The following is a 22,918-nucleotide window of genomic DNA, read 5'->3' as shown; positions in this document are numbered from 1 at the left end:
TTCCAATACGGCTGCTGTGCATATAGAGCCTATTGTGTTATGGACACCACAGTGGATTTGAACCCTATAGACTCCGCTCTGGTGGACAGGTACTATAACCCCAGCGAGTGCCGATTTGACTTACTGTAAAATACATTAATTATAGCGGGGCGGGGCAGCCTAATTCCGCACACTGGACGTCTGACATTTGAATGACGCCTCGTGCATCAGAGGACAGCTCATCAAGATCCCCCCCCCCCCCCTCCTCCTCCGCCTCTGTTTACTTAGACAGGCCAGGCAGTCCAGACCAGGCCAGCTCTCTCTCTACGTATAAAACGGCAACCGCAGGTCTCAAACAAAAGAGCGCTGGAGCTTATCTGTCGCCTTCCACTGACCTCTTCCTCCCCGTTCTGCTCCCCTGTTGTGGTTTTATGTGCATCCCACCCTCTCTCTCTCTCCCTCTCTCTCTCTCTCTCTCTCTCTCTCTCTCTCTCTCTCTCTCTCATCTCCACCGCTCATATCCGTATGCTTTCCTCCCTCAATTTCATTCCTCGCTCGCTCGCTCGCTCACTCACTCTCCCTCCCTCACCTCACCTCATACCCCTCCTCCCTCTCTCTCTCTGCCTCCCCCCCCCCCCTCCGCCACTGTTTTTTTTTTCTTATTTTTTTTTCTTATAAATCTCTCTCTCCTGGCTGCCACCTCATCCTCTTATGCCCACCCCACCCCCGCGCCCCCCCCCCCCCCCCCTGCACCCTCTCTCCCTCCTTTCATTTTGGGTTCCTCCGACAGTGGTAATGAGATGTTTCATTATTTGCATTTCACAGCTTTTAATAGAGAGAGAATTTAGGCTAAGCCCCGGGTCGTCAGTCAGGGAGTTACCACGGGAGACATAGCAGGCTTATAGGGGCCGAGAGAGAGAGGGAGAGATAGCACAGAAACCACACGCATACACACACACACACACACACACACACACACACACACACACACGTGCGTGTGCACGCCCACACACACACACCCACCACCCACCCACCCACACACGCTGTCAGGGAACAAGAGGGAGAGAAAACGAAGACAGGCAAGAGAGTGACACGGAAAAGAGTCTCAGACGGAGAGAGAGAGAGAGAGAGAGAGAGAGACAGACAGCCAGGTGATTTTGTCTCTCCACACACACACACACACACACACACACACGTCACCGAGTGTGTGTTTCTCTTGTCAGCCCACTTTGGATGCTCCTGGTTTGTCATCATGTCCGTCGGGTGGACTCAGGTTATGCAGGGGACATCACTCTGCTGGTACATAGGGACTAGGGGGTTGGGATCCGGAACCAGAGGAACCCGGATCCAACATTAAGGAACCGGAATCGGTTCCATCACATTTGGAACCGTTTTCCGGTTCTTTTTCTGGGTCTTTTTCTGCCTTTTATTGATAGGTATATACAATGGGGAAATGGGGAGAGAGATGACACGCAGCAGAGGTCGTAGGGATCGGGGACTCGAACCTGCGACGCGCTGTCAGGCTTGGATTACCAGCCTAGGTGCCCAGGGCCGGAAACCGGGGTTTTATCACACTTGTCAGAGCTGGTTATGTGGACTTCACGTCCTGCTATACAATTACGATAGCGGTGGTTCTCAAACTTAAAAATTTCAAGGACCATCATAACTCTGAGAGTGTACGTAGTTACAGACCTGTAAGGGTCCCTTTGGAACCCCCATAGGAATCGTTTAAAGGAATCGAACCGCTAAGAGGAAATCGTTAAGGAAACCGGAATGGTAAAAATCCTAAAGGAGCCCATCCCTAGTAGGGACACGTTAAATCCCCCTGAAAACTTTTCAATGGAGTCAGCCAGCGCTTCTTTATTAATATATCTTGTTGTTGTTGTTTTTTTTGCGTGGGGGGTCATTGGAAAGGTGTAGTCCACCCTGGGTAATTAATTACGCCCCAGTTGCGCGCCAGTGTCGCAAATGGAAATAGCCGTTTTATACTCTTGCAATGCATCCCATCGCATTGCATTGCATTTTGGCTCATGTAAGCTTGTAGAACGCCTATTTTGTGAGCGCGAGGCGCGACACTGGTAGCCAATTAAGGAAAAATCTGGCTTTATTATAGCATTAAATATTGTAAACACTCTTTTAACTTTTTTTCGTCTGTTTTTCTTCTCTAACCCCGGTCACTTCTTTGGGATCAACATCATCCCGGCTCACCTTCCCATAGAAATAAATAAATAAAATGAAAAACAGAACGTGGTGGTTTTCTTACGAGATCACACCGGGCTTAACGCCTATACGCAGATGGCTAGAGAGGGGTTGCGGGTGGGGGTTTGAGAAGTCGAGGGGGCGGGTGGGGGGTGGCTGGGTTTCACGCGTCCGCGGCGAAGCTGGCGAGAAGAAAAGACGAGGGAGAGGATTTGTAGGTATGAGGAGTTTTCTTCACCAGGTGCAGCTCAGGTGAACGTGGCAGAGCAGATTGAACGGATCAGGCGAGCGGGGGAGGGGAGGGGAGGAGAGGAGAGGAGAGGGGGGGTTAGAGTCTGGATGGTCCGGGTGTTGAGAGCAGGTTGTTGCGGGGGGGGGGGGGGGGGGGGGGGGAGGGTGGTGGGGGAGAAGTGTTAAGTCCCCCTTAAGCCTCCTGGATCCTCTTTGGTCGTCGTCTCTCTCCACATGACAAGGGGACAGTCCTCCTTTCGTCTCTCCTCTTCCACCTTGGTTCCCTGGACGACGGCCAAAAGCCAACGGCCGGGAGGTGGGTGGGGGGGGGATTGGCGGGGGGAATGGGGGGATGAAGAAGGAAAAAGAGGGCGAGCGGCGTGAAGGAGAGGGAGAGTGTGTGAGGTCAGGGAAGGAGAGAAGAGAGGGAGAGAGAGACAAGACTTGAGCGTGCGTCTGTGCGTGTGCGTGTGTGTTCGTGTGTGTGTGTGTGTGTGTGTGTGTGTGTGTGTGTGAGAGAGAGATGGCGATAGAGCAGAAGGAGAGAGAGTATTTGGGCTCTAGTGTCTATCAATAGGGAACAACACAGACAGCAACAAGCGAGCGGTGAAGGTTGTGATGAAGTGAGACAGACGTATTGAGTGAGACACACAATGGAGGGTTGACGAGACACAGACATGCACATGATGCAGTACAATGAGACTCAGGTACAGGTTGGATCCATCCGGGCATAAAGTATAACAGTAAGAGTCACATGGTCGCTAATTGCCAGCAGAGCGGCGGGTACCGTACATTATGACAGACAATACAAGTAGAAGGAAGCAGAGAGAACAAACCCATCACAGGTTACACACTTTATTGTTTTTGTTGTTGATTTGTTTTTTTTGTTTTTTTTGTCGCTTTTTACTAATTGCGGCTTTGTGTGCCTTTCCTTTGTCTGTGTGTGTGTGTGTGTGTGTGTGTGTGTGTGTGTGTGTGTGTGTGTGTGTGTGTGTGTGTGTGTGTGTGTGTGTGTGTGTGTGTGTGTGTGTGTGTGTGTGTGTGTGTGTGTGTGTGTGTGTGTGTGTGTGTGTGTGTGTGTACTTGTGTTACTATACCTGTGAGGACCCACAAGTATGGTATAATTAGAGAAATGGAGGAACATTTTCCTGGTCCTCAGTCACAAGAGAAATGGTTTTATGGGTAAAAAAACGAATTGAGAAGTTCGTAGCGCGGCACTTGTAGATCTGCTATTTTTGAAAAATCTTGCATTTTTTTTTTTTATATTTTTTTCAAAAATGTATGTAACATTTTAAGAATCGGACTCAGGCCTTAATGGGTTAACCCATTTTGGGCGGGAACCCCTATTTATATATACCTTTCAGGACGGGAATCCCTTTTGGGGTTGTTGTTGCTATGTACAGTATTATAGCAACATAGTATTATAGCAACATACATTCGTTGTATTTTTTTAATACATATTGGAAGTTTTTCAGAAAACTTCAGGTCAGGATTTAGAAGGCGTTTTTAGAATCGGCCTCAGGTCTAAATGGGTTAAAATGTCGATGTCCTCGCAAGCATAGTAATACAAACGTGTGTGTGTGTGTGTGTGTGTGTGTGTGTGTGTGTGTGTGTGTGTGTGTGTGTGTGTGTGTGTGTGAGTGTGAGTGTGTGTGTGTGTTATTTTGGTCGACACCGGCCTTGTTGACGCGCTGCCACCCTAGCATGTTCCGGAAGGCTGCCAGCTCGGTGGGATTGGGGGGGATTAACCCCAGGATAATGGCCTTGATGCCCAGTTGAGTGGAAGCAAAGCTGTTTAAAAAATATTGGCTGCCCGTGAGTCACTCTTTCTTTCTTTTCCGCGCGGCGCTCTATCCATCCCTCTCATCTATCCTCGATGTTGTGTGTGTGTGTGTGTTTGTGTGTGTGTGTTTTTCTGGCTCCCTGTATTCGTATCCGTCTCATTTGACTCCTTTGTGATTCATCTCTTTAGTCCATATTTTATTAAGCCATTAAGACCGGGAACGCATCTGTGTCATTTTTTTTTCTTTCTTTGGCGATTAAAAAAATAGCAGATATACAAGCTCATAGCGCGGCACCGATTTGTGCAATTCTTGTGCAAAAAACATTTTTAACTCAAATCTTTGCTTCTGGGGGGATTCTACAAATGTCTTCTAAATCCTAACAGTTTCTTTTTTTGAAAAAAAACCTATGTTGCTACAGTATATATATCAGTGGTTCTCAAACTTTTTCATGTCAAGGACCTCCCAAAATTACATGTATTTGGCCGCGGACCCCCATCTGAAAATATTTTGTTCCAGGGACCCCCTGAAGGAAAGATTTGAGTTATAAAAATATATAAATATATATACAAAGATTTGCACATATTTTCAACATTTTCAACAATAGCAGATCTACGAGCTCGTAGAGCGGCACTCGGTGCCGCGCTATGAGCTTGTATATCTGCTATTTTTGAATAGCCCAAAGAAAAAAAAATGACACAGATTCTTCCCCGGTCTAAATGGATTAACTTTCATTCTCAGTCTCTGGTAGTAAGGCCCTCTCTTTGGACACGTTTCATAATCGTACAACTATTGTTCTCTTTCGCCAGGTTTCAACTTGGAGCGTTTTGTGAATGATTCATCGGGCATTCAGAAACATTTCATCATCATACATTTTTGTCACTCATTCAGGATGATACAGTATAGTGGACATCACAATAAAAGTCTCCTGAACCTGGCACACAGCTCCCGCGGATAGTTATTTTGATGTGTTTTTGCTAGTGGACGTGTTCTCTGGTACGCTCTTGCCATCTATTTTTGTAACAGAATCCCTCCATAACTTCATTTACAATAGTTTTATTGCCAGTTATTTGCTTGCTGTAAGAGAAGAGAGTCTCTGAGGGTATGTAGGCATGTTAGCAAAATGACAGTCTTTGTTTCCCCCTTAACAGAGATATCATTTGGATATGAACTTATTATTTGGCTGCATTGTGAAGCAACAACACTTTTTTACACGTCTTTTTTAAAACCTGTCTTGAATTTGATATATCACTTGAATTATAACCACTTAAACCCTATACTTTTGTTGGACGGAGCCCCCTACTTTCTTTTCTTTTACACCTAATCTCTTCACCGGAAAGAAATAGCCGATCTGCAAGCTCACAACGCGTTGAGATTGTAGATCTGATATTTTTGGTCGAATCTCCCCGGGAATAGGGCCGCTATAGGGTTTGTGAAAGGATCCCTAATTAGCCAAAAAAATAAATAAATCAAAACACTTTAAAATGTTTATTTTACTGAAGGGCAGTGGGTGGAAAAAGTACTTAAATGTTTTACTTAAAAGTATCAATACTGCAATGTAGAAGTACTCTGTTACAAGTAAGTAAGAGTAAAAGTACAAAAGTATTGGCATCAAAATATACTTAAAGTAGCTAAAGTAAAAGTACTAAAATGTCTGAAAATAGCAGATCTACAAGCTTGTAGATCGGCTATTTTCAAATAGCCTAGGTATAAAATAGGGCTAAAGTGGTTAATGTATGTTTTATAACGTAATAATTTATATCTGCAAAGTAACTAGTAACTAAAGTTTTCAAATAATTGTAGTGGAGTAAAAGTACAATATTTGCCTCTGAGATGTATGGAGTAGAAGTAAAAGTATTGAAAATGGGAAATACTCCAGTAAAGTAAAAAAAGATCCTCAAAAGTGTACTTAAGTACAGTACTTGAGTAAATATACTTACCGGTAGTTACTTTACACCACTGATATTAACCATAGGGTGTATTAAGGTGTTTTTTAATAGGACATAGCTAATAATATTCCATAGAGCTGGACCACACATGGATAAATGACATCATGGTGTTTTTAATTTTACATTTTAGTTGAGGGGCGGCCATAGCTGAGTGGTTAGTGAGCCCGCCTAGGGAGCCAGAGGCCCTGGTTGCCCCAGGTACAATTCCAGGCCAGGCCAGCAAATGTGTCGATGAAATGAAATTTGTCCCTGAGCAAGACTCTTAACCCCTAATTGCTCACAGGCCCTCATTGGAAACAAGACCGTAAGGACTTTCATGAACGGACCTGTTAAAGGAATTATCCTTATCCTTAGTTATAGAGGGCAATTATAATATATAAAGTCATATTTGGCTTATTAGCCATGAGGGATCCTGTTAACTTTTTCACACGATTCATGTACAGGATGCAGGTTGTTTTTTTGAAGTCACTTCATTGTGATGTGCCTGTCCAAGCAGAGGTGTAATCTCCACAGATAATGACCTGAGTCGCTTATTATAATTACACTTTGTTTGTTTTAATTGGTGGATATAGATTAGTCATATACGTTGAGCAGAGAGTTAGGACCATACAGTTAGTGCACACGGTAATGAGCCTAGAGGGGGGGTTGGGGGGTTGGGGGGGGAAGCTACGGTCGCTGTCGGAACAGAAACCTCACATATCCGCATTTCAAGTTTTTTTTTCATCACTAAATTATTCGCCCATTGTTCAAGAGTGTCAAGCTAAAAGTAGTGAAAATAGCATATCTGCAAGCTCACAACGCGTCGCGATGCGACGCGTTGTGAGCTTGCAGATATGCTATTTTCACTATTTCTGAAAATTGTCGTTTTATTTCTGAAAAAATTACGGTTTCGTCTGGGACTTATGAGGTTTTTCCACCCTACAGCGTCCCTATCCTGCTTGCAACACACTGGCAACTCCATGCTAATTTACAGTATACACTCAGCAACTAGATTTCTTAATTTAGAGCGGATATGGGAGTCCAAACTGAAGACAGTCACACATGCAGTGACAGAACACAGAATGTCTTAATGTACAGTCATACGTATGTTTTGCATTGTCTGGACAGGGTTGATTTTGACAGCAAATTTTGATTCAGTTTTAGTCATAGTGTTTTGAATCAAATTCCATTTTCGTTTTAGTCATATTTTAGTCATCTGTCTAGCTTGTTTAGTTGACTAAATATCATAAGATTATAGTCGACTAAATCTACTGATTTAGTCGACTAAAATGTATTTTTGGCGGTGCCTTGATGACGTCGTAATGGCTGATTTTACACTTGGTTGCATGCTGAAAATAGCAGATCTATAAGCTCACAACGCGTCGCAGCGCGACGCGTTGTGAGCTTGTAGATCTGCTATTTTCAGAGCGCAACACCCGAGCGCAACCACCAAACATAAAATGACTTGTCTTTAAGTTCTACTGGATCTCTTCTCCACTAGTCCCTCACTAACATTTTAGTCTAGTTTTTATTTGTTGACGAAATTGTCAATATATTTATTTGATTCTATATATATTATCTTAGTTTTAGTCATCATAGCTTTAGTTTTCATCAGTGAAAAAAGGTAGTCGACGAACATTCATAGTTTTATTGGATGAAATCAACACTGCACAGAATGTCTAATGCACAGTGATGCGTATGTTTCGCCCTGATGGAGGCCTCTGGCCGAAACGCGTTTTAAAAAAAAATCCTTGCCATGGACTAATTAATAAAAGATTTTCTACTTTGAACTGAACAGAGCTGCCTTGGATCTTCTTTAAGTTCACCGCCACATTTGTCTACAAAGGAAAGGAACTTTAAAAAAGTCTTGTCCCATCAACGATACGTATGTTTTGCATTTGTCCCCCCTTTTGCAATGGTTGCAATTATTTTTTTGTGCTATTTTTTGAAACACACCGCCTTACGACAAAGTATAACATAGGGCTTAAGTGGTTAAAAAAAAGTACTGCTACGTTTGTCTTTGATCTTCAAAGTCCTCTTCTTCTGACTCCTAATGGTCTCCTCGGGGTCAAGGAGGGGGGGGGGGGGGGGGGACGGAGCTCGGAGGGACATCAGGGCTAAAGAGGAAAGGCAAGGAGGAGAGGAGGGGAGTGGGGGGGGGGGAAGCCCCCCTATTCTCTGTCTCCTCCATCACACGTCTCATCACTTTGAGTTGTCTGGCCGGGGCCTAAAGTGACTTTGCCGCGATGTGACCAGGACAAAGTGGGTGTGATGCCAAGTGTGTGTGTGTGTGTGTGTGTGTGTGTGTGCGCGTGTGTGTGTGCGCGTGTGTGTGTGTGTGTGTGTGTGTGCGTGTGTGTGTGTGTGTGTGTGTGTGTGTGTGTGTGCGCGTGTGCGTGTGTGTGTGTGTATTTTAGGGGCAGGCGGGAGGAGGTTATGTATGTGTGGTACGAGGACAAGGGGGGCTGATGTGAAGAATGGAGTGGGGGGGGGGGGGAGTGGGTGGGTGGCGGGTGGGGGGGTTACTTTAAGGAGGACAGTCACTTCCGATTTGTCTCCAGAAGGGTGACGGGGACTCAGAGGGGTTCTGGTGGCAGCAGGCTTCAACCGAAACAATGGCATTCTTGACCGCAAAATATGCACGCAAAACGCAAACAGACTTGTCACGGCCGCCTCCCTCATAGCCTACCTCTCTTTTCTCTTTTCTTTTATTCTGGCGTAATTTTCATTTTCATCGGCGGATGAGAAGAGATGAAAAGGCGTTTTCTCTCTTCCTCCACCACCACGCCACTGTGAAAGGAAGCCTTTGGTTCGTGCGGCCTTGGTGAGAGAGCGTCTCCCACCCCTCCCTCCCTCTCTCTCTCTCTCTCTCTCTCTCTCTCTCTCTCTCTCTCTCTCTGTCTCTGGCTGATTTGTCTGACAAGTTCTTTTTTGCTTTTTACTTTTTGCCTCTTAATGTCAGTGAGAGCGGGTGGGTAATTTTAGGATAGAAGCGGCTTGAAGTGCGTCTGCCTGCATTCAGGGGAAAGCGGTAGAGAGTTTTCTTTTTTTCGGAGGAGGTCTGTCGATGGCAGGCGAAGGAGGAGGAGGCGAGGATGCGAGTTGGTTTTTTGACGAAGAGCTGCTTTGCTGTGCGATGATGGCAAAAACAGTAAACAGGGTGGTAGAAGGAGGTGGTGTGGGGTGTGTTGTGGGGGTTATCTCTTTAGGAGAGATGGGGGTCCCTCCTGGCTGATTGAGAGAGAGAGACGACCGGACGTGCGGAAATTAAAACCGTCCAATTAGAAAGAGAAAGACTAACACTTCACAGAGGTCACGGCCGAAACGCACCCCAATAAAGTTCCTCCTCTGCCCCTCCCCCTTCTCCCCCCCCCCCTCGCCTGACTCCTCCAGTCCGTCTCTCTCTGGGTCTGCTGAAGCAGTAAATCTTATTAATCCTGTCCTTCTCCCCTCTCTCTCTCTCTCTTTTTTCTTTCTCTCTCTCTCTCTCTCTCTCTCTCTCTCTCTCTCTCTCTCTCTCTCTCTCTCTCTCTCTCCCTCTCTGTCACTGTGTTATCCCCCAGTGCTCATTGTTTTCATTAAATTTGAGGCATCATTTAACTTGTATGTCGATTCAACCCCTGCAATAACGCAGCTACTCGCTCGCTCTCGCACACACACACACACACACACACACACACACACACACACACACACATACACCTACACACACACATACTTCACTCACGCACGCAAACATACAATATGCAGCGAATTCCTTGAAAAAACTGCAGCGTTTTCTAGAGAAAGGCGTATTGATTGGTGAAAAAGCACATAATTTTGGTAACTGATGCCGTCATGCGATTTTGCAATTCATGTATTGCAGCAAACCCAGCAATAAATAGCTCGGGCCAATTAGAACACACTCTGTGTGAACTGTCTGCCTGTGTTGTTGTCGTGTTCTGTCCGGGCACAATACCGTATTGATTATAATAACAATAATGCGATATTGATGTGACCCTGGATTTCACCCGCTGTGATTGGCTAAGATAAAGAAATAAGGGGCGAGAGAGGGCAATGAGGTGCATTTTAGAATCCAGACTTTTCATTTAACTCAAGGGAGAGAAGAGAGTGTGCAACAAATTGTACACTCTCATCTTGAATAGACTCACACATGACTTTGTCTGTATCTTCAGCCGGCACACACACACACACACACACACACACACACACACACACACACACACACACACACACACACACACACACACACAGAGAGAGAGAAGAGGAGGCTTGTCTGCCAGAGGTGAGAGGTGACAGTTCTCAATACCGTTGCCATCAGCGCGCCACAGAAAAGGAGAAGGAAATATCTCAAGGTTAGGACGGCCAATAGATTTCTCCCTTTACCAGTGTGTGTTGGTGAGCTGGCGGGGAAAAAAGAAGGTTGCGTCAAAACTGGCCTTTTGAGGCAACTGAGGGACACTGCTTTTCTACAGTGACATCCATGGTTGTTTTTTTTTCTTTCCCCCCCCCTCCTCCTCTGCACATTTTTCTCTCTCTCTCTCTCTCTCTCTCTGTGTCCATGGCTTAACCCTTTAAGAACGGGAACGCATCGGTGTGTCATTTTTACGATTTCTTTGGGCTATTCAAAAATAGCAGCTCTACGAGCTCATAGCGAGTGCCGCGCGATGAGCTTGTAGATCTGCTATTGACCATTTGTGCAAATATTTGAATATATTTATTTTTAAAGGGAACATTTGTAACAAGGGATATAGAAACGTATGTTTCTATATCAGTGGTTCTCAAACTTTTTCATGTCAAGGACCCCCAAAATTATATGTATTTGGCCGCTGACCCCCATCTCAAAATATCTAGTTCCAGGGACCACCCAGAAGCAAAGATTTGAGTTACAAAAAAAATAAATATTCAAAGATTTGCACAAATTTTCACGATTTAAAAAAAAATAGCAGATATACAAGCTCATAGCTATGAGCTTGTATATCTGCTATTTTTGAATAGCCAAATTAATCTAAAAATGATGCATTCCCGGTCTTAATGGGTTAAAGAAAAGCCAAGTAAAGTGAAAGGCTTTGAGCCAGTGTACTGTTGGATGCGACCCAGGGCCGTTTTTTTTTTTGTTAAATAATTCGTTTCACTTTTCTTTTCTTATTTTTGTGGAGAGGGAGGGCGGGGGGGCTGGGGAGGGGAAGGGGGATTTCAGCCACGTTCGTCATCGTCTCCGTCGGTCTCCGTATATAGCTGTCGACAGGGGAGGTGCGTTTGTCCTCCTATAAGCGGACGGCGGACGCGGGGCGAGACGAGACGCTGGCGGATTTATCTGATCCTACAAGCCTCATCAGGTTGAGCAGAACTTGGCTAAACATGACCTGAAGTGTGCCGGCCCCCGAGCAAACGCGCGCTGTCACCTCGGCGGACCGGAGCTGTCATCTCCCGGGACGGCCAACGAGAGCTGACAGCCGTGGCATTCCCAAAACAAATCACTGCTGCTGCTGCTGCTGCTGCTGCTGCTGCTGCTGCTGCTGCTGCTGCTGCTGCTGCGTGCGTTCTGGTAACACTCTGCGTTTCCCCGCGATTCGGGGGCCCCACACACAAACACACATGCACACGCACACGCACACACACACACACACACACACACACACACACACACACACACACACACACACACACACACACACGTGTGTGTGGGGGGGGGATTGTAATAGTTGTCGACTACTAACACAAAGTAGTCGACAAGTTGTGGAGATATATATCATATTTATTTCATCTAATAACCCTCATCAAAAACCTCTCAGATACCACCAGGAAAGGGTTAAATAATGTAGAACATCATTATCACACCTGATGATTTGTTGGACAACAATTACCCATGGATATATTAAGGAAACAATTGTTTCAGGGCCCACAGCTGCATATCTGCTGTAGATATAATGCCCTGATTTATACAAATTAAAATGATAATAATGAAAAAAATCCTCTACCAGTTCGACTACTGCCACAGTGTCGACTAGTGGTTATAGTAGTCGACTAGTGTGTGTGTGTGTGTGTGTGTGTGTGTGTGTGTGTGTGTGTGTGTGTGTGTGTGTGTGTGTGTGTGTGTGTGTGTGTGTGTGTGTGTGTGTGTGTGTGTGTGTGTGTGTGTGTGTGTGTGTGTGTGCGTGCGCGTGTGAGAGAGTATAGTGTGTTTACTCTTTGCTTTGGTTCAGTGCGTTGGTGCATCAGCATACAGTACCGATGCACACATTTCCCTTTTGTCTTCCTCTCAACTCTCCCCATCCATCCTTCTGGCCCGGTCCATCAACTTCTCCCCTGATGTTCACACAGTGGACACAGCATGAGCTGTACAGCGTGTGAATGTTATTTATTTTCTGTTAAAAGTTCAGCGTTCAAAGAATATGCACAACATCTCACATTCCATGATCAACAGTCAGACCAACAACACCCCCCCGGTTCAGTTGAGACAGACTGGAGACCTGAATTACATAACTGTAAGTGTTGCAATAAGTCCTGCAAAAATAAATCACCCTGGATGCTGTCTAGCAAGTTGGTCTTCATTCTCCATCAACTGGAGAGCATCTGGACCAACTTGTTCAGAGTCTATAAATTCAGTGGTTCTCAAACCTTTTCATGTCAAGGACCCCCAAGTATTTGGTCGCGGACCCCCCCCATCTGAAAATGTTTTGTGCCAGCCAGGGACACCCCAGAAGAGAAGATTCAAAATTGTTCAAAAATAGCAGATCTGCTATTTTTGAATAGCCAACGTATAAATGGATAACGTGGTTAAAACGATTGTGATGCTTACATTAACTACTTTTGCTGGGGACCCCCTGGAACCCCCCCCCCCCTCCACCAAAGATTCCCGAATCCACTTTGAGAACCTTTTCTATCTCTTCTAGATTGATCTGTCCAAAAATTATAAAAAATACGGAGACAAAAAAACAGTAAAACTGAGTTGCGTATTAGCGAGGGAAAACACATAGAGTCTCTGTTTATCGATCATTTAATTGGTAAAGTGGTTTCTGTGAGTTCCTCTCTCTCTCCCCTTTGCTGAATACTGTTTTATGTTTAATCACATCCTGTTTTAATGAGTCTAGAGATGGATGCACAGCCTCAAAGCACACACACACACACACACACACACACACACACACACACACACACACACACACACACACACACACACACACACACACACACACACACACACAAAACACACACGCACACGCCACACATTCTGGTATGAGCCTGTCTTTCATGGTTTGTTGTGTACTAACTGTACACTGCATTCATTTTTTGACTTACTGTAGCGGAGCTGTTTATAGACACCTGAAACCGTACAGCAGTTGACATGTGCTCTCTGTCGACGACGTCATTTTATTTATCACCGTCATTATTGCAATATACTGTACTGTACTGTACTGTACTGTACTGTACTGTACTGTACTGTACTGTACTGTACTGTACACATACACCCTGGCTGTAATCCTGTAAAAGGCATCGTTCAAATACATTCAGTACAGTTTTTCCCTCTTAACTTTGAAATGTAAACAACGACAACATTCCAACCAAGCCGTGTCTCTGTCTGTGTTTTTCTTACAGTGCAGTCAGTGCCCACTCACTGACCTTACTGTAGAATTACCTGAACAATCTTTTCCAAAACAATCCTTGTGCACGTCTTGCCCAGTAACCGGTTTTTGAAATTGCTTTTGATGATTTGTGCATTGAAGGCTTCGGGCAATTGCCTTCAAGAGGGAACAATGGCATGTCACAAAACCATCTTGGAGACTCACTCTCTCTCTCTCTCTCTCTCTCCCCCCTTCTCTCCAATATCTACCTTCTATATTTGGGCAGAAACCTTGTTTCTCCAATCTCCATATACAGTATTTCTTTATAAATGAAGTCGTTATTTGAGTGTACCGTGCAACATAGCGAAAATTGACGATCTACAAGCTCATAATGCGTAGCGCCCCCACAATTCTGTCTGAGTTCTGTTCTATTTATCAATTAAATATTGAACCAATAATGAAAATTATGGTGTAGTTCCAGACTCTATATAACCCATTCGATCCGGGAAACGCATCTGTGTCCTTTTATGATTCCTTAGGCTATTAAAAAATAGCAGATCTACAAGCTCATAGCGCGGCACAGAGTGCCGCGCTACGAGCTTGTAGAACTGCTATTTCTGAAAAACATTTTTGCAAATCTTCGAACATTTCTAACTGTTAAATGTCTCAACAAATGTCTTAATTTTTCAGAAACAAACTTTTGTTGATAATATATCAGTGGTGCTCAAACTTTTTCTTGTCAAGGACCCCCACAATTATATGTTTTTGGCCGCCGATCCCCATCAAAATATGTTGTTCCAGGCCCCCCCCCCCCCCCCCCCCAGAAGCAACGATTTGAGTTAAAAAATTTGTTTCGAAAAAATATATGTATTCAAAGATCTGCACAGATGTTAAAGATTTTTCAAAAACAGCAGATCTACAAGCTCGTAGAGACGCTACGAGCTTATACTAGGTCTGCTATTTTTGAATAGCCAAAGTAGAAGAATAATGGTTATAGCAAAAAAATGACACAGATGCGTTGCCGGATTGAATGGGATAATATAGCATTCGGAGTAGTCTGGCGGCCATGACGCGAGACTATAGGGTTATATGGGGTCAGTTGATTGACTGAGCGTGTAGATCTGCTAGACGACGAGACTATAGGGTTACACAGTCAGTTGATTGACCACTTCATAGCTAAAACCCTTAAGCTGACGTCGTTGTTGTCGTTGTGTTGTCTTTGTCCAGCAGACTAGTTTGGAGGAGGAGAGGCTAACGGCTCGGCTACCCAGATGAACAACAGGAAAGAGGACATGGAGATCTCCTCTCACTACCGCCAGCTCCTCAGGGAGCTCAACGAGCAGAGGCAGCACGGCATCCTGTGCGACGCCTGTGTCATCGTCGACGGCAAGATCTTCAAGGCGCACAAGAACGTCCTGCTGGGATCCTCGCGCTACTTCAAGACTCTCTACTGCCAGGTATATATACAAAGCAACCAGCCGGTTTGATTGATTTACAGGTCCTCCCCTCCACTCAATAACACTTTTTTTTGTATAGTTAAGGGGCCGTATTGCGGCTATTAATAGGCAGTAAAAAAAAAAGCTGCGAGGAGCTAAACACGAGAGAAAGACAGTGTATGACACGTTCGCACAAGAATTCGGGGTCCACTCCCAATCTCTTGCGTTTGACCATTAATTACTCGGTTGCATTTGTCACCAGGAGAATGTGTGATGATGTCACCAGTAGGTCAAAACATATCATGGTCCAATTTGTGGTGAGCTTGTAGATCGGCTATTTTTGGCTAAAGTGGCTAAAGTTCTCCTCAGAAAAGGGATGCTAGGGTTAAAAAAACATCAGATCATACAAAGATTTGGCGGCCCCCCCTGTAGTAACTCGGAGGACCCCCTAGGGGTCCTGGATCCCCTGTTGAAGACCCTTGCTCTAGAGCATTGTGCCTCGTTGCATATAGTGAGCTTGTAGAGCTTGTATTCTAGCCAAATGTTCGCCCCAGAATAGGGAAGCAAAGGGGCCAAGTGGTTAAGTTTAGTTGCCAGACGATGTCACTCGATAACTGATATACAAAGTGTGCAAGGTCCTTTTTTTGGTGGTTATTCTTAGTCTTTGTTTTTTAGGACAGTGTGATTGATGTGATAATTGTCGCACCAACCGGTCAGCTATCAGTGTGTTCCCAGGCTGTTTTCTTTTGGAAAACGGAGAGCAAAACACCAGCAAAACACCAGCCAACAGAACACAGAAATACACACAAAACTAAAAGCAACCACTGTTCATTCTGGTTCCTACCAGTGTTGATTTTGACAGCAAATTTTGTCAGCTAAATAATTGATTTAGTCATAGTCTCTTTTGAATAAAATTCCTTTTAGTTTTAGCCATATTTTAGTCATCTGAAATGTTTTACTTTTTGTCTAGTTTTAGTCGACTAAATATCGTCGACTAAATCTACGTTGATTTAGTCGACTAAAATGTATCTTGGCGGTGCCTTGATGGGGTCTTAATGGCTGATTTTACACCTGGTTGCATGCTGGAAATAGCGGATCTACAAGCTCACGCTGCGACGCGTCGTGAGCTTGTAGATCTGCTATTTTCAGAGCGCGACACCCGAGCGCAGCCAGACATAAAATGACTTGTCTTTTAGTTCTACTGGGTCTCTTCTCCACTAGTCCCTCCCAAACATTTTAGTCTAGTTTTTATTTGTTGACGAAATTGTCAATTTATTTAGTCTTAGTCTTAGTCATAGCTTAGTTTTTATTTAGTTTTCGTCAGTGAAAAATGGTAGTCGACGAACATCTTTTGTCATAGTTTTGACAAAATCAACACTGCCACCATTCATTCGGGTTCCTTTACCGTCCAACGCACAGGTGAAGAAAGGGTCGGAGCCGCACAGCCAGACCACGGTCACCCACCTGGACATCGTGACGGCGCCGGGCTTCAAGGCCATCCTGGACTTCATGTACTCGGCGCACCTGGGCCTGACCAGCAAGAACGTGATCGAGGTGATGTCGGCCGCCAGCTACCTGCAGATGACCGACATCGTGCAGGCGTGCCACGGCTTCATCAAGGCGGCGCTGGACATCAGCATCCGCTCCGAGATGGCCGACGAGCTGGCCGAGTTCGAGATGGGCGTGGGCGTGGGCGTGGCCGCGGCGGCGGGGGGCGGAGGAGGCGGGGTCGGGGGCGTGAACATGTTAGGAGGAGGAGGAGGAGGAGGAGGAGGAGGACTGGCGGCGGCGGTGATAGCGGGAGTGGGAGGAGGAGGAGGAGGAGGAGGGGGCATCGTGGGCATGGCCTCGGAGGCCCTGGCCTCCATCATGTCGGGCCGCAGCACGTCGCCGTGGCTGGGCCGCCGCACCAGCCCCGCCAACTCCTCCGGCGACTCGGCCATAGCCAGCTGCCACGAGGGCGGCAGCGCCGGCAGCTCTTACGGCAAGGAGGACCGCGAGGACCGCTGCGGCGAGCCCTCCTCCCAGCACGGCGAGGGCCACGAGAGCCACGAGAGCCAGGAGAACGACGGCTCGTCGTCGCAGCCGGCGTGGCCGCACGACTACCGGCCCGTCAGCGTCAAGGAGGAGCAGGTGTCGCCCGCCTCCTCCTCCTCGCACCACCCTCCTCCCCGGGACACTAACACCGCTGCTGCTGCTGCTGCTCCCCGGAGCGAGCAGGGAGGAGGGGGAGGAGGGGGAGGGGGAGGGGGGTCGGCCTCCTGGCAGCCCTCGGGGTCGGGGGGCCGCAGGAAGAACAGGAAGAACAAGGACACGGTCAGACACATTACCCAGCAGGCCGAGGGGAACGGCGGAGGCGGCGGCGGCGGCGGCGACCACCACCACCACCGGGGGGAGAAGGAGGGCAGGGACAGCAGGCCCGGCTCCCCGCTGCCCTCCATGCTGACCGTGGGCGGCTGGAACTACAGCGGGCAGGACATCCCAGGTAAGACCCTCTCTCTCTCTCTCTCTCTCTCTCTATGCCCCCTCTACGCTGCCTGTTGCCCAAACATAGGGTCTGCGGACCCCTCTTTTTATGGGTCGTAAGTGTAGAGCCTCTGCTTGATGACCCAAACCCTAATATCTCCCCTGGGCCAAGGGGGAATTCCCCTTTAGGCTAGTGGTTAAGATGTTGGCTCTACTACGCGGGAGACCCGGGTTCGATTCCCTGGTGCTAAATAAGTTACTTTTTGGGCGGTGAAACCGCCCCTATAAGTGAGATTTGGAAAAATGTACAAATATCTTGGGCAGTGAAACCGCCCCTGAAAGTGAGGTTTGGAAATTTGTACAATTATCCTGCGCTGTGATTGGCCAATCACAGTCTATTCAGGACTGTGACTGGCCAGTGTCACATGACACATGTGCATAGCCCTATATAAGAAACCATAACTTGAAAAAAAACATACATTGGTTTTTTTCAAGTTATGGTTTCGTCCATCATAAAGAGTGTTTCAATAAATGTATTTATTTTTTGTACATGATTGGTTGACTCCATTCAGTATTGTGATTAGCTAGCAAGACACCGCCCACTTCACACAGGGTGTGATTTTTTTTTTTACCTTTCCTACAATTTGTCCCCCCACAAAAACTGACCCACTCTTTTCACCTCTGTGTGTGTGTGTGTGTGTGTGTGTGTGTGTGTGTGTGTGTGTGTGTGTGTGCGTGTGTGTGCGCGTGCGTGTGCGTGTGTGTGCGCGCGCACACGTTTGGGGTTTAGAACCTGCCAGGAAGCTTCTTTAAGCTTTTTTTCCCCTCTTCGAAGCTGTGTTGCTAGAAAAGTGTTACGTTTTGTTCTAGTTCAGATCGTTGCCTCATTTACCAACGATTGCAGGTGGATTGAATCACGATGATTGGGATGCCAGAAAGCGAGCAGACTCTCGCTCTACTGCTGCAAAAATGTTTCCCTTATCGATTCAGTGAAATGTATGAGTCCACTTTGCTAATGTATATGGTTAATTAGTTAGTTAGGGTAATCAAGTGTGTGGCGTGAGAAAGGCAAATTAAGTGCAATAATTAGATGTGTTGATAGGGTAGAAATGTGTTGTTTTTTTATGTATCTGTACTTTTCTCACGGGAAAAAAACGGCTCGCTTAAACTAATCAAGTGCCAATTTGTGCCATTGTTTGAAACGTTTTTTTTGTTGATAATATATACAGCTAACTTCGGCGCCAATTAAGGAGGTTTTTATATAATGCATGTTTCTCATTGTAATAAAATATGTATTGTTGAGACTTCTCTCCCGGGCATTGGCAGAGAAACTTCAGCCATTGTAAACATTTAGCTGGTGTAAAAAAACGACCCTCCTCCATTCCTGAGGGGCTTCGGCGTCAGATTAACACATTTAGACCGGTAACGCGTCGGTGTAATTTTTTATTTATTTCTTTGGGCTATTCAAAAATAGCAGATATACAAGTTCATAGCGCAGCACTGCTTGTAGATCTGCTATATTTGAAAAATCGTGAACATTTGTTCAAATCTTATATAAATGATATTCTACAAACAGTTTTTTGAAGAAAAAAAACCTTTATGTTGCTATGTCAGTGGTGTTCCAACTTTTCCATGTCAAGGACCCCCAACATTATATGTATTTAGCCGCGGACCCCCATCTCAAAATATGTTGTTCCAGAGACCCCCCAGAAACACAGATCGGAGTAAAAAATATTGGCTTTAAAACGTATATATATATATATATATATATATTCAAAGATTTGCACAATCTTTTTTTTTTAATAGCAGATCTACAAGCTCATAGCGCGGCACCGAGTGCACGTATGAACTTGTAGATCTGCTATTTTTGAATATAGCCAAAGAAATCTAGAAGTGACGCACAGATGCGTTCCGGTCTTAAGGGGTTAACAAGGTTCCACAGCAACTTGTTAGGCCTCTAAGATGATTATCTCTCCTGAATGTTGGTGGTGGGAGGTGAAAGCAGATGGATAATACAGTGCTCTGCTTTACAGTGGTTTTTCTGTAAGAACAACACACCTACACACAACAAGCGTATACACACATTGCACACAAAAAACAAACGCACACACACTCACTTTTTAGAGAAAGATTACCTCGCTCTTTACAGAATTGCTAAGTGTGTGTGTGTGTGTGTGTGTGTGTGAGTGTGTGTGTATACCTGCATTATACTTGTGAAGGCCAAAAGGATACAAGAATTTGAGAAATAGACGTCGGGATGAGAATTCCGCAGGTCGTCACAAGCGCAATAGTTGTTTTTATGGTTTAAAGGGATAGTTCACCCAAAATATTTCTTTTTTTTCTATCGATTAGTCACCCCCATGGAGACTTGAATTCATGGATATTGTTTTGTTTTTGTCACGTTCCTAAGCCAATAATTTGATGACCAGCGGAACCGGTAGGCAGCGGTTCCGGTAGGAGACACAGAAAGGAGACTCTTTGTGTCTCCTACCGGAACCGCTGCCGGTCATCAAATTATTGGCTTATGAATGCGACAAAAAAAAAAAATACCCATGAATTCAAGTCTCCAAAAAAAGTCTTTTTGGGGTTGAACTATCCCTTTAAAAATATTTTTTAGAGCTAGGCCTACAAATTGGAGTTAGGGTTAGAGTATAGAGTGATGCCTTGGGTTAGGGTTAGAGTATAGAGTGATGCCTTGCACACCCTTGTCGCCCACCAACAATAGCCAATCTATAAGCTCACAATGCACCGTGCTGCGACACACTGTGAGCTTGTAGATCTGCTGTTTTCTGTGCGTGGCACCGGTGTGCAACTACCATAGGTATACCGTAGGTGAGGGTTAAAAATTGCATTTAGAAAACTGCCCAAAATGTTGATGTCTTCATTAGTAATACAAACGTGTGTGTGTGTGTGTGTGTGTGTGTGTGTGTGTGTGTGTGTGTGTGTGTGTGTGTGTGTGTGTGTGTGTGTACCAGTGTGTGTGTGTGTGTGTGTGTGTGTGTGTGTGTGCGTACCTATATGTATGTGTGTGTGTGTGTGTGTGTGTGTGTGTGTGTGTGTGCGTACCTATATGTATGTATGTGTGTGTGTGTGTGTGTGTGTGTGTGCGCTGTTGGGGCCCAAGGCGTCGATAGGTAGATCATTAAAAGTGAGGGGAAGCTAATCCTGGTGCCGCATTAAGGGAGTTGGCTGTGAAATGGGCACACGCGTCGCGCAGCTAAAGAAAACAGGATAATTGAATTGACCTGGGTCACTGCACGGATTACCAGCGCCTCCTCCTCCTCCTTCTCCTCGCCATCCCAAACTCCTCCCCCCACCGCCACCCCCCCCCCCCTCTCTCTGGGGTTTAGGGAGGAGGGGACCTCCTCTCGAAAGGGTGAGAGGAGGCGAAGTGGAGGAAGAGGAGGAGGAGGAGGAGGAGGAGGAGGAGGAGGGGGGTGGAGAAATACCGGAGGGGGGGCTCTGCGTAGGTTTTATAAATGAGAGCGTTGGAGAGAGAGAGAGACTGAGAGAGACTGAGAGAGAGAGAAGAGAGAGCGAGAGAGAGCGAGAGAGAGAGAGAGAGAGGACGGACAGATCCGTACAGGCTTATAGGAGTTTGTCTACTTAACTCTAAAGTGTCCTAAGTCCTGGATTGTGTGACCTGCGCACACACACACACACACACACACACACACACACACACACACACACACACACACATACACACACACACACACACACACACACACACACACACACACACACACACACACACACACACACACACACACACACACACACCTGCTTCCTTAAGTTACAGTAATACACAGCTCACTCTCTCCTGTCTCTGTCTCTCTCTCTCTCTCTCTCTCTCGCACACACGCATCCACCCACCCACACACGCACACACACACACACACACACACACACACACACACACACACACACACACACACACACACACACACACACACACACACACACACACACACACTTCCCTTTACTTCAGTGGTTCTCCAGGTGAACCAGGGGTCCTTGAGGGGGGTCCCCAGCAAAATGTATTCACACATTTAGATTCTAACCCCTTCGTCCATGTTTTATACGTTGGCTTTTCAATAGTAGCGCTGCAAGCTTTACAAAAATCGTGAAAGTGTTTTTTTTAAGACAAATCTTCCCTTCTGGGGGTCCCTGGCACAAAACCTTTTCAGATGGGGGTCTGCGGCCAAATATGTATCAATTTGGGGGTCCTTGCCACAAAAAAAAAACTACTGTTCTAGACAGACATTGCTTGCTTCTCTGGGTTGCTTGGGTAATTTTCCTCCATCCCATACAGTATATACCCAGGTGTGTTTACTGACACTGTGCACTCACACGTGCACTCACACGTGCACTCACACGTGCAAACGAGGTCACAGGAGTGCAACAGGAGTTTTTTGCTAAGGAGGGAGACAGATGGTCTACGGGCAGACAATTTTAATGTAAAAAAAAAACGGTCGTGTTAACCCATTAAGAACTGAGGCCGATGAAAAACGTGTTTTCTAAATCCTAACGCTTTAAAAAATACATATATATTCAAAGATTTGCAAAGATTTTCACGATTTTACAAAAAATAGCAGATCTACAAGCTCGTAGCGCGGCACTCGGTGCCGCGCTATGAGCTTGTAGATCTGCTATTTTTGAATAGCCACAGAAATCTCAAAATGACACAGATGCGTTCCAGGTCTAAATGGGTTAAATACATAAAATCTGCTATTATGTCCTGATTGCCTGATTCTGTCCAGAGCAAATATTCTGAACCGCTCATTTTTACACAGTCTGGCACTAGTTGCTAGGGTTCGCTGTAGTTCCACCCGCCCACGGTCAGCATGGAGGGTTGATTATCAATCTTTTCTTCATTTTAAGGACCCCCTCCGGGCCAAGGACCCCTCTCTTGATTCGATTTTTTATCCCTGAGACCCCAATGTTCTCAAACCTTTTCACATCAAGGACGCCCAAGCTATGAGTTGCTATTTTGAATAGCCAAAGTATAAACTAATGGCTAAAGTGGTTAAAATGATTGTGACGCTATATTAAGTAACTTTAACTCGGGACGATTTTCTGTCACAGAGAACTGTATGAACAGTAGCCGGTGGTGTGAGATAATGTACCCCTCCCATCCCCCAATTTTTTAAAACGTTTTTTACGTCTTTAATTGGATTTTGGACTTAACCCATTGAGACCTGAAGCCGATTCTACATGTCTCCTAAATCTCAACAGTTTTTTGAAAAATGTATGTTTCTATATCAGTGGTGCTCAATCTTTTTCATGTCAAAATTATATGTATTTGGCCGCGGACCCCCATCAAAATATTT

The 22,918-nt window shown here is 45.6% G+C and overlaps 1 protein-coding gene across 1 annotated transcript in view; it reads left to right on the top strand.

Annotated features, from left to right (window-relative positions):
- zbtb46 (zinc finger and BTB domain containing 46) overlaps nt 1-22,918 on the top strand; it is a gene marked incomplete at its 3' end in the record, with an annotated part of 93,454 nt that overhangs the window by 27,028 nt on the left and 43,508 nt on the right. Inside the window, exons 2-3 of the mRNA XM_080444027.1 lie at nt 14,914-15,140; nt 16,539-17,604. Of these exons, the coding sequence (XP_080300153.1) occupies nt 14,955-15,140; nt 16,539-17,604 (1,252 nt within the window). The 5' untranslated portion in view covers nt 14,914-14,954. The remainder of the gene's footprint in view (nt 1-14,913; nt 15,141-16,538; nt 17,605-22,918) is intronic.

This window comes from Gymnoscopelus braueri (assembly GCF_963280865.1).
Source record: "Gymnoscopelus braueri genome assembly, chromosome: 12".
In the NCBI taxonomy this organism is placed as follows: domain Eukaryota; kingdom Metazoa; phylum Chordata; class Actinopteri; order Myctophiformes; family Myctophidae; genus Gymnoscopelus; species Gymnoscopelus braueri.
Note: the sequence above shows the minus strand (reverse complement) of the source record. Positions and strands in the feature narration are given on the sequence as shown.